Source organism: Astyanax mexicanus, chromosome 11, assembly GCF_023375975.1.
Source record: "Astyanax mexicanus isolate ESR-SI-001 chromosome 11, AstMex3_surface, whole genome shotgun sequence".
In the NCBI taxonomy this organism is placed as follows: domain Eukaryota; kingdom Metazoa; phylum Chordata; class Actinopteri; order Characiformes; family Acestrorhamphidae; genus Astyanax; species Astyanax mexicanus.
In genome coordinates, this window is record NC_064418.1 from 45,442,848 (window position 1) to 45,454,824 (window position 11,977).

General features: G+C 35.1%; 1 protein-coding gene across 1 annotated transcript; it reads left to right on the forward strand.

Moving 5' to 3' along the window:
• Positions 1–2,239: 2,239 nt before the first annotated feature.
• Positions 2,240–11,192, forward strand: myl1 (myosin, light chain 1, alkali; skeletal, fast). Its single transcript, XM_007234835.4, has 6 exons — positions 2,240–2,439; positions 4,392–4,419; positions 7,252–7,395; positions 8,627–8,800; positions 9,106–9,183; positions 10,690–11,192. Exons 1-6 carry the CDS (start codon positions 2,317–2,319, stop codon positions 10,716–10,718), a joined length of 576 nt encoding a protein of 191 aa, XP_007234897.1. The 5' UTR covers positions 2,240–2,316; the 3' UTR covers positions 10,719–11,192.
• Positions 11,193–11,977: the final 785 nt, after the last annotated feature.

Below are 11,977 nucleotides of genomic sequence, written 5' to 3' on the forward strand. Positions count from 1 at the left end.
TTACAAAATACGTTGCAATTGCTTAACTACAATAAATTATGTTTTTGAATCGTTTGTTTTTGAATGAGTTGTATGTCTTGTTTGTGAATCCATTATGTGAATCTATGTGCGTTTCTCACTTCACTTAAAGCCAGTAAAGCGCACTTATAATGCTTTGTAAGTTTTTTTTAATTCAAGCGAATATTCTTTAAGTATAATAGCATTACCAAAACACACTTCACTTAAAGCCAGTAAAGAGCACTTATAATGCTTTGTAAGGGATTTTTTTTGTATTCAAGCGAATATTCCTTTAGTATAACAGTATTACCAAAACACACTTCACTTAAAGCCAGTAAAGAGCATTATAATGCTCTATGAGGCATTACATTAAGGCATAGTAAAATTTACATGTAAAAGGCATATAAAAAACTCACTTCACTTAAAGCCTGTAATGACTGTATATAATGCTTTATAATGTGTTATGTACTTTAATTTAAAAATTAAAGATGCACATTATAATGCATTATAACTTGTAATACTAGAATATACCATATATGTGTTATAGTGCATTACAACATTAGTATGTTCAACGTTCTTATGAACAGACATTATAAGGCATTATAAACCCTGGCTTTATAAATCCTTATACTTGTAGCTTATAATGTGTTATGAATGTCATTGTAAGCGCTTATGAGTTATTATACAAGCTTATTACAGTCATTATAAGGCATTATGTATGTCATATAACGCATTATAAATACACTCATAATGCATTATGAATACAGGCTTCATAGGAAGTGTTACCAAACTTCTCTGTGTTTCTTTCATATTTTTTGGGGATGTTTCTCAATGTGTATCTTGATTCTTCATAATCTTTCTCATAATTTTGATCATGTCTCATGATCTTAGATAAATTCTATATTTTTATATTGTTCTATGTTGAGTATTGTTCTTTTTTTACAGTTTTTTCTTCATGATAGGTAGATCTAAAGTCTTTATTCGTTGAAATATGGCTTCTACTCTTAGATGTGTAGTTAAGTTTAAGTCTTTATGTCTTGGTTCCACTCAGTGTTTCTTCTTTATGTTCTTGAAAATGATTCCTGAGGTTTTTTTTCATGTTTTCTCCATTTGAATCCTTGCTCCTTTCAGATGTTCTTCTTTATCTTGATCTATGAGAGTTAGTAAGATCTTAGAAAGTTTTTTTCTGTTTTTTTTTCCTGACATTTCTTAGAAAGTTTCTCTATTTTTGTTTTGGTTCTTCTCAATGTTTCTTTGTCATGCTCTTAGGGAGTTTCTCCATTTTGTTCCATGTTTCTTCCTTAAAATATTAGGAATAATCTTCTCGGTCAATGTTTCTTCAATGTTTCTGTTTTTTTCTCAGTGTTTTTTGACCATTGGTTCCTCTTAAAGTTTTGTCCAAAAGTTTGTAGGAAGTATCTCCTTTTGAGTCATGGTTTCTCTTTGTGATTCTTCTTTGTGGGTGTTGTTTATTTTGAGTATTGGTTCCTCTCTATGTTTCTTACTGTTGTTCGTAGCAAGTTTACTTTTTGACCATTGGTCCATCTTGGTTCCTCTTCTTCAAAAGTCTTTCTTTTTGACATTTGGTTTCCTTTTTGTGATTCTTCTATGTGCTTTTGATCAGTTGTTCATTGATCTTTTTGACACTCAGAGTTTTGGTTCCATTCAGTGTTTACTTATCTCTTCTCGGTCCTCTATTGGTCTTGGGGATGTTGAGTGTTGAGTGAATGTTGAGTGTTTTGAGTCTTGGTTCCTCTTGGTTTCAAACTTTTCTTTCGTTTTTCTTTATGTTTCTTTTTTTTTACTATTAGACTTGCTCTCAAAGTTTCTTCCGAATGTTTTAAGTGGTTCCTTCTTGTGTTTTTTGGAAGTTGTTCGTTCTGAGTTCAAAGTTTCTTCCATGTACGCTTGGGTTCCTGGTAGTTCCTCTTGCCCTTTGACTTTGCATTTCTGGAAAGCTGGTATGGGATACAATATCCCCTGTAAACGACACAATAAACACAAACCCAAACCCAATCCCCATTCAAGATGCTACAATCCTTACCCACTAACCCAGCGCGACCTCATTCATCACTTCCCCCCATTTCCCCACTTACTCTGGTGCCGGGCCCCACCTCCTCATTTTAATGGCTCAGCCCACATGGCCATGTAGAGCCAGTGAGTCTGGCCTTCAGTCCAATCCGCCCCCTCCGCCCACTCTCACATCCACCATGGAGTAAAAGAGGGGCGTATATAAACGTCCAGGCGTGGAGCGAAAGTGCTGAGTCTCCTCCAAGCTGCAGTCCACTCTCGAGCCCCCACCAGGTCATCGGCTAAAACATGGCACCCAAGAAGGACGCAAAGAAGCCCGAGCCAGCCAAGAAGGCTGAGCCTGCCCCTGCCCCTGCCCCCGAGGCTGCACCCGCACCCAAAGTGGAAACAGTGGATCTGTCTTCAGTCAAGGTAGAGATGCACACAGATCTTCCACAGCTTTATTAAGGGGGAACTTTTTAATGGGGTCATTATTGGGATAGTGGAATGTAGTTCCATGGTGTTTAATGGTGATTAATGGTGTTTAATGGTGTTTAATGGTGTTTAAATGTTAATTGTAACATCAGTATATTAGATTTATATTAGATTCAATTAGATGGCTTAATATTTTGGATAGAAGTTGACTGGATATTAAGATTTTATGCACTTAACCCAATAAAAATATGTTTTTTGGCTTTTTCCTCAATTGACTATTAACTACTTGAATAAAAATAGTAATCTAGCTTATTATTTTTACAATAAACTACAAATAGTTATTTTTTGAGGGATGCCATTGAAAAACAACTCTTGGGTCTCTAAAGAATACCTTTGTATACTTTATACTTTAACATTGGCATTGGTATCATAAATCAAAACGTTCTTCTATGGCATCACTTAAAAAACCTTTGTAGTATCTTTATTTTTAGAGAGTATGATCTTATTTGATGATTATTTGGTTTATTTGGTGTAAATCATCTGGAATTATCAGATTTTCTAGTTAAATTAAATTAAGTATGAATAATTAATACAATGGGATAAAACTCTGGATAAGTAGTTGCTTGGTTCCAGACTCATTCATTCTTTATTCATGCTTTATAACTGTGTTATAACACTGAAAAATAGTAACAGAATAGTAGTTATAGCTTCATGGTGCTCATTTTTTGTCTGTTAGTAATTATGTAGACAAAACCAGTCTTTATAAACTCTTAAAAAAATATCAAGGCTATTAAAAAAAATAGATTTCAAGGAAATCTAAGCACCATGGATAGTTCCATGAATGTGGTTGGCTACCTGAGAACCAATCAACGTCATTAAATCCAATCTGGTGTCCAACTAGATTCCTGGAAATTGCTTTTTCCAGCTTAGTTTGGTGATTTATCCATTATTATTCACCTTAATTGCAGAATTAATCAGTTAGTAAAGAGGTTAATTAGGTTTGTTTGAGCATAAAAAAATCCCTAAATCAAGTCAAATCGATTCTATCTGATTTTTAATTCTGATTATTTGATTGTGTAAATATGGACTGGACTGCTCTAGTCAGCTTCCAGTGACGTGAATATTGCAGTAATGACAGAATACAGTGCGGCACGTAACCAAATGTGGGCAAGGTTAAGACATCCAAACATGGCCCTCCCTCGCTCAAGTTTCCACCGTAGAAGATACTAAATAAAGCTCATGCAGAGGTGTAGCCTTACCTCTGTCACCGAGACTCAAGATTTACAAGACTGCTACTTCTAAGAAATGATTATCAGACACTGATGGAGGCTCATTTATATATTTATAGTACTTTAAGATTACAAAAACAGCCAATTATATGTTTTTGTATCTGTCCGGATATATATATTTTACAATATTTGCCAATGTTTGTCAACATAGCATCTTCAAGGCACAGCTATATGAATTCATTAAATTTTATGAAACAATTTTTGGATAAAATTGGGTTTAAAATCTTATTTACTGTATTTACTTGAAATAAATCCAACTTATAAACACTGAATCGATCATTTTAATTAAGTCAGTTGAGCACAAATTCTAATATTTAACTTCTTATTTACTGTATTTACTCGAAATAAATCCAACTTACAAACACTAAAATTACTATTTTTATCAAGTCAACTGAGAAAAAAACTCTAATATAATAAAAGTCTGAGGAATCAGTTAAATTCAACTTCAGATAAATATATTTTTGTGCAAGATATTATTTTTAAGAGCGTACATGTTGATTTAACTCATATGTAGTTATGAGATATGAGTTTTTCCTTCTAATAATCGATCTAGAAATTAACCTCAATTCATTTGTGAACACTTTTTTTAAGTTAACATTTTGAGGAAACCTGTGGAATTATTTTAATGAACTTTCTTTTGTCTTTCTTTTCTTTCTTCAGGTGGAGTTCACTCCAGACCAGCTGGAAGGTGAGTTTACTTACTTTTACCTATGTTAGTGTGTCTCTTAAACAAGGTTCAGATTAATATATCCATACTCTTTTATTGCCTCTTTAATTCACTCTTTGATTAAGTTCTTAAGTTTTTATAATAATGCAGTAGAAGAACCATTTTTCTTAGTTTAACATGAAGAACCATGTTTGAAGAACCTTTACATTTGTAAAGAACCTTTTTGTACATCAAATAGTGCTTCTTTAGACCAACATTTCTTACAAAAAGAGGGTTAATTGAACAAAAAATGTTAATAACTGTACATTTCAACAATAAGTTGAGTTAGCAAGAAAACACATGTTTTATTTTAGAGGTTTAATGATCTCCCTACATAATTAAACCAAATAATTAGCTCATATACATCTAAATATTGAGTTCTAACATCTACAGTTGGTGTGATAGAGCAAGAAAAGTTGAGAAACATTGCTTTAGACCTCATTCAGAGCTTCTTTATGGAAAATAAAGTGATTTTCAATGGCTTTATTCAAAGAAACTTGAGTGGCACCATTATTTTGGAGAGTAATGAATGACTGTATAGATAAAATACATTAAAAACCCAAGGAAACCAATGGATTGAGAAACCAAATGATTGAAAACTGTTAGTTTAGTTGCTTTAGAACTTCTTTAGAGCTTCTTTGCAGGAAAAAAAATAAGATTTTTCTTTGATATCACCTAAAAAAAACTGTTGTAGAAATATAAAAAAATTTGAAATGTAATGAACAAATGATTTTTTATAAATAAAAATCATTATAATCAATGGATAAAGAAACTGTATTCACGTTATTCACTGTATTCAATGGTAAAATCCCTCAGCCACTCTAGGAATTGTCCTGACTGGAATTACAGTCATTGTCTTAATTAAATTAAGCGAATCAAAGCTCTTGAACAGTATCAGTGACAGTATCAGTGTCTCAGACGTGCTCCAGCACATCCAGTCATTATGTCCAACATTCGGCTCTTGTCTCAGAGCATCAGAATGAAGCATTGTCATTGGTCAGAGCCGACTGTGAAGCTGAAGAACGCCTTCCGTGCCCACTGGGAGGTCAGGCCCTCCTCAGGCTGGGTGTTAGTTACGCTCTCGTCAGCATTCCTGGTTTTATGCGGGTCACTCGGACGTCTTAGTGCCTTTATATGGAGGGGGTTATATTCTTGGGAGGGCGTATCGGTTCCAAGTCGGAGCGGCGAGGGGCAGCCGGCTGCTTGCGGAAATCGCAGGAGATATTAATCTTTCTCCAGCTCACTTCACAGCAAGACCCCGGTAAAGCCCATTGAAATAGCTCCCCCTCGTTATCGCCCGCCAAAGGTCCTCGCTGAACTCAGGCGCACCTGTTACTCTTAATTTGTGGGGGTTAATGAGTGAAGTGTCTGGCATTGCGCACATTGCCTGATAACCTAACGACAGGTCCTGATTGACAGCAAGCCTGAGGGGTTATATTACTGCTGGGAAATCGGCCAGAAGCATCTGATTTAAGCCCACTGTGCTCATAATTAGAGTTACATATTTAATTCTACACTGTAAACCTATAAGTTGTGTGAACTCAAATGATTTAAGTCTGTTTTACATAAGATTGGATGTTTCTGAACATCACTCAACTATTTTGAGTTAGTTGAACAGTTGTGGGCTCATATACTGTACTATTCAAACTGAGATCTTTGAGTTGAATCAACTTATATAATAACTGAGTTTAGTCTGTTGCCATTAACAGCTTATTTTCCATTGGCTTCTGTCACAATCTATTTGCATACTGGGTGTGTCCAACAGTTTCTGACTAACACTCACCATCAGTGTGTAGTGTTCCCCAACCCCCCCCCCCCCCCAAATAACTCAACTTCCCCTTTAGTTGTAATAACTTGATATTTTAATTTATGTTAACTCAAGTTTTCATTCCCCATAGTAAACTCAACTTATCTGGTCTTACAGCATAACAAAAAAAAAAAAGTTAAATCAACGTCCCCTTTAGTTGCAAAAACTTGATGTTCTGAGTTATGCTAACTTAAGTATTTTTTAAGTAAATTTAACTTTTCTCGGCTTACAGTGTAGTGACTCTAGTCATTAAAATGAATGTAAAATGTAACCGAGTGAATGTAGCTTTGTGATCAAGCATGGTTTTTATTTTCATTATTTTATTTTTGTGATGAGCCAATGGATATCAGAGGCTTGAGTTCAACAAGCTTTTCAAAATATTTTACACATTGAGTTTAATAAATGAAGGTCAGTCAATCTGAAAGTTTTTCAGAACTTTAAGAAAGAAAGTATCCTCAGGTGCAGTTGCAAAGACCATTGAAAACCTTATGATGAAACTGGCTCTCATCAGGACTGTCCCAAGAAAGGAAGAGCAAGATTTACCTCTGTTGCACAGGATAAGTTCATTAGAGATACCAGCCCCAGAGGATAAGAGCCACCTTAACTCTAACATAACATAACAGTAGAAATATGAGAAAGTCTTGTTTCTGTTTGAGTTTCTGTTAAAGAAATGCAGCAGCATAAGTTTGTTAAAAACAGCACCTCCAGTGGATGGGAACTCTTTGTCAATCGTAATATATGTATGAAATCTACCAAACATATTTCTAGAAAAAGTTTAACATTTCTTGGATAGACATTTCGGTCAGATATGTACACATTTTAGAACATCTTTTTGCACCTGGTGCTACATAAGGGCTATTCATAGTACCTGAATGTAGAGGAGGGTTGGACTAATCCAGTCCTCAACAATTCCAGTGTTCAAATATAAAATGGAAAGTGTGATTGATGGCTTTCTGAACGTCTTCACACGGCCAATAATGTCTCTCTTTCCTTCTTCACCTCTCCAGACTACAGGGAAGCCTTCGGTCTCTTCGACAGGGTGGGTGACAACAAGGTGGCCTTCAACCAGATCGCTGACATCATGCGCGCTCTGGGACAGAACCCCACCAACAAGGAAGTCAACAAGATCCTGGGCAACCCCAGCGCCGATGGTGAGAACCATGTCATGACCTTGTGACCTTACATCAAATGAATGTCTAAGCAATATCATTGTCTCAACACAAACTTCCAATGTTTTAAGACTTTGACTTTGACTTTAGACTTGATAATAAAACACAGTGGATCAACACCAGCAGATGGCTGGACATGTCTCTAAAACCATCACTGACCTCGAGCAGTTTGGACTGTGTGTCTCTCCACTCTTCCTCCAGACTCTGCTCCCTTGATTTACAAATGAAATGTAAAATGTACTGATGATCAGTGATGGTTTGGAGAGACATGTCATCTGCTGGTGTTGATCCACTGTGTTTTATAATCAAGTCTAAAGTCAGTGCAGTGTTTTCCCCCAACTTTATCGAGATGCGGATTTCACTGTGCCCACAGTGCTAAAAGTACCAGTTGGTTTTATATAATTGTCTAATTTTCTGAGACTTTTGATTTTTGGGTTTCAACAATAAAAATAAAAAAAATAAACACTTAAAATAGATCACTCTGTGTTTAATACATCTATATAATATATGAGTTTCAAATTTTTAACTGAATTACTGAAATAAAGTCATTTTTTAATTATATTCAGCAGCACAAAAATGACAGAAAACAAAGCCTCTGGAACAAAGTTTGTTTAAAATTCTTAGTTTTTTATTGTAATTTATTAGAGTTTATTATATATATAAGGTTTATTAAGGGTTAACTATACCTAGCACTCAATGCTATACCTTTACACGCTGTATCCCTGAAAACAGTTTTTGTTGGTAGATGTTCTCTGCTGCAGTGCTGTTATCCAATCAGAGACGATATGTTTGAATGTATGAATATATTTATGAGCAAGAGCCAAATCCTTCTTTTCTTCCAAGACCACTAATTCAGTGATCTAAAGCAGGGCTAAATAGAAACACCTGAGCACTTTTTTCTTTTTTTTTTTTTCACAAAAACGGCTTACATGGCATTCATTCATACAAAAGACTACAACTAGACCGTTTAAAATGAATTTAAAAATGATGGAATGAGACCTTTAAGAAGCACATGTGTGTAAAGGTAGACTACATGGCTATGATAATTATTTTATACACATATGGCAACAGGACTAATTTCTGAATTCAGTGATTTAGAGGAGATTTTTTTTAGAAGTGATTTCTTTTATAGGCCTATAGTTCACATTTCCTCACCTCTGACCCCTCCCTCCTCCTCCTACTCCTCCTCCTCCTCCTCTTCCTCTCACTGTAGATATGGCCAACAAGAGGGTGGAATTCGAGCAGTTCCTGCCCATGCTGCAGTTTGTGGTCAACAGCCCAAACAAGGGGACCTTCGAGGACTACGTTGAGGGTCTGCGCGTCTTTGACAAGGAGGGCAACGGCACAGTGATGGGTGCTGAGCTGCGCATCGTCCTCTCAACGCTGGGTAAGAACCTGAAGCATGAAAAAAACGCTTTTGCATTTTAAATTCTTTAAAAGTAGTATTAACCTTTTCACCAAAAACTAAATATAGAAATAAGAAATTAAATAATATTTTACTTTAAGGACTTTTTACTATTGTGCATCCTTTTTGATACATTAATGATATTACTGTTTAAATAATTAATTTCTAACTTCTTTTCAAAAAAGTTAAGATTATCTTTAAATACAGTGCGTAGATGAGTAATAAAAAAATATATATATATATGGTTTTGATTTTTGCTCATTGCCTGTATTATTGATGATTGACAGGTGAGAAAATGTCAGAGGCTGAGGTCGACGCCCTCATGGCAGGCCAGGAGGATGAGAACGGCTGTGTCAACTATGAGGGTCAGTACTTCAGAAAGACTTCTGCGTTATATTTCTATACTAAATGCTTCATAATGAAGATTGTCAATATAATGAAATGTTTTCCACATTGTCCCAAACTTGTCTCAAAAATTTCAAATGCTTCAAATATATTTAAAAACATTTTTTTTTTATCATTGACTCCTATCAGAAGATAATAAGTATTTTTCTTTTTCCTGTAAACCTACTGTTTTGAAGATACCTCACTGGTTTTAGACAGAAATACTTTAGAAGGCAATCCTCTAAAATTAAACTCAACCTGTTCAGATTCTGTTGTAATGAAAATAAGGCCTTTCAGATGTGACACAATTCTATTTTTCTCCATTTTGTCCTTTTGGTGCACAGATTTAACCAGAACATGGAAAATGAAAAATGTAATTTGCATAAGCAAATTAATTGGTAAATACAGCATGAAGGGCTATGCAGCAAAAACATTCAAGACCTTTATGAGAGAATATTTGAGAAATTACAGAACATTAGTGCAGAACTGTGTTGAAAGATAACGGGCCTCATTCACCAAAATCATCCTGAGAGTTTCCGGAAATTTGTTGTTTTTTGAGAAAAGCTGTAGCAAAGGTCTATATCAGATTAATTTCCTGTTTTTTAACAGCTCTGCTCTTATAATGATGGACTCTAAAGTCTTATAAACTGAACAAATCTTATATATAGAAAAATAGAAAAGATTAATTAAATTTCTTTTAAATTTGGTAAAGAATTGTGAATAAGGTGTGTTTGTTATGAACTCCTTAGTGTTTATTTTAAGATTCTTCATGAGTTTTTTTTTTCTAGGAGAGTCTAAATCAATATATTTCAATATATATTTTCAATAAATTTCATATAAACACTGTGTAACAATCTGTTTCTCTAGATTGGCACTGAATTAACACATTATTACAAATAGAGAGGACCTATGAAATCCTTCACATCGTTTTGATGACACTAAATTGCACTTTTATTAATTATATTTTAATTATATCATATTTAGCAGCACAAAAAATGACAGAAAACAAAGTCTCTGGAACAAAGTTTGTTTAAAATTCTTAGTTTTTTTATTGTAATTTATTACAGTTTATTATATATAAGGTTTATTAAGGGTTAACTTAATGCTATACCTTTATAGCTAAGGCTGTATCCCTGAAAACATTTTGTGTAACAATCTATTTCTCTAGATTTACTCTGAATTACCACATTATTCCAAATAGGGCCTATAAAGTCCTTCACATCGTTTTGATGATACTAAATTGCACTTTTATTAATTATATTTTAAAGTTTTTTTTTTTTTTACAATTTAACAATTGTCTTTTTTAAACATAAAGTTAGATAAAACTAAACATATCCAATTATCACAAATAATTTCATTGATTTCCTTCAGTGACATCCCAACCTATGTTTAATTTTCAGTGATTAAAAGGCACTTGCTTCTTTAATATTATTCATTTAATTTTATAGTTTTCCTTAAAACTGTTTTCCTTTCTTCTTCTTCTGCAGCTTTCGTGAAACACATCATGTCAGTGTAAGCGGTTGTGAGGAAGCACATCTATTTCTCCCGACCCCATGGTGTCAGGACGTCCATGCGCTGCTTCTCCAACCAGCGGGGGAATGGATTTAAAAAACGGACTATGGGATGTCATTTCTAAGCCATTCTTTTTGTCTTTTTATGTTTTTTTTTTCCTTTTTCATGTCCACTCCTGGAAGCCGTCTCTTTGTTTTGCAGCGGTTGTTGTCCTGCTGCGTGCGCTGGGGTGAATCTCTCCACAGTGGGGCGGTAAGAAGGGAGTAAGGGGTGTCCCGGCTGCCCTCAACGACTGGACACACCTCCCTCCTACTCACACACTCCTTGTCGTTGGGATGGCAAGGCCGAAGGTGCTAATATACCGCCTTCACTGTGGACTGACCCCCCCATCCCACCCCTGTTTCTGTCCTCCCTTTCCCCAGAGTCTTAATTTATTTTTCGCCTCTGTCATTTCTCATAATAAACTTTTCAGAAACTACAGCTTTTGTCAGGGTTTTCTTTCAGGAAGGTGGGTGGCTTAAGAGTAAAGTTGGGCCAAAATACCTAAGTAATACTTTGGTATTGTTCACAAGTAGTTTGGTTCAATACCCCACCCACTCCACTCAACTTCCACTGTTGAACCCAATTACACTAATTAAGCATTGGTCACAATTTTGTGGATTCAATACCTCAGGTCTGTTAAGTTACCATTTTTATGCATCGTCAAAATACTCTGGTATTGTTCACAAGTTGTGGGTTCAAAACCCCAGGTCTGCTAAGCTTCCATTGTTGAACCCACTCAAAATAATTGAGCATTGGTCACAAAGTTAGAATAATTGAGCATTGGTCACAAAGTTGTGGGTTCAATACCATAGTCTGCTAAGCTTCCATAGTTGAACCCAGTTAGAATAATTAAGCATCATTCACAAAGTTGTGGGTTGGATACCCCAGGTCTTTTAAGTCACCCTTTTTGAGCATCGTCAATATAATTGGGTATTGTTCCCAAGTAGTTGGATTCAATACCCCATGTCTGCAAAGTTTCTATTGTTAAACCCTGTCACAAATATGTGGGTTCAATACCTGAGGTATGGTAAGTTACCATTTTTGGGCATGGTCAAAATACTTGGGTATTGTTCAAGTAGTAGGGTTCAATACCTCAGTCTGCTAAGCTTCCATTGTTGAACCCACTCAAAATATTTAAGCATTGGTCACAAAGTTGTGGATTCAATACCCCAGGCCTGCTAAACTGCCATTGTTGAACCCATTTAGAATAATTAAGCATTG

What these genes read in the sequence shown, in the direction of transcription:
- myl1 (XM_007234835.4), top strand. Translation starts at nt 2,317, where the DNA reads ATGGCACCCAAGAAGGACGCAAAGAAGCCCGAGCCAGCCAAGAAGGCT. An exon ending in CATCGTCCTCTCAACGCTGG is followed by an intron (nt 8,801 to 9,105) that starts GTAAGAACCTGA and finishes GATGATTGACAG; the next exon opens with GTGAGAAAATGTCAGAGGCT. An exon ending in CGGCTGTGTCAACTATGAGG is followed by an intron (nt 9,184 to 10,689) that starts GTCAGTACTTCA and finishes CTTCTTCTGCAG; the next exon opens with CTTTCGTGAAACACATCATG.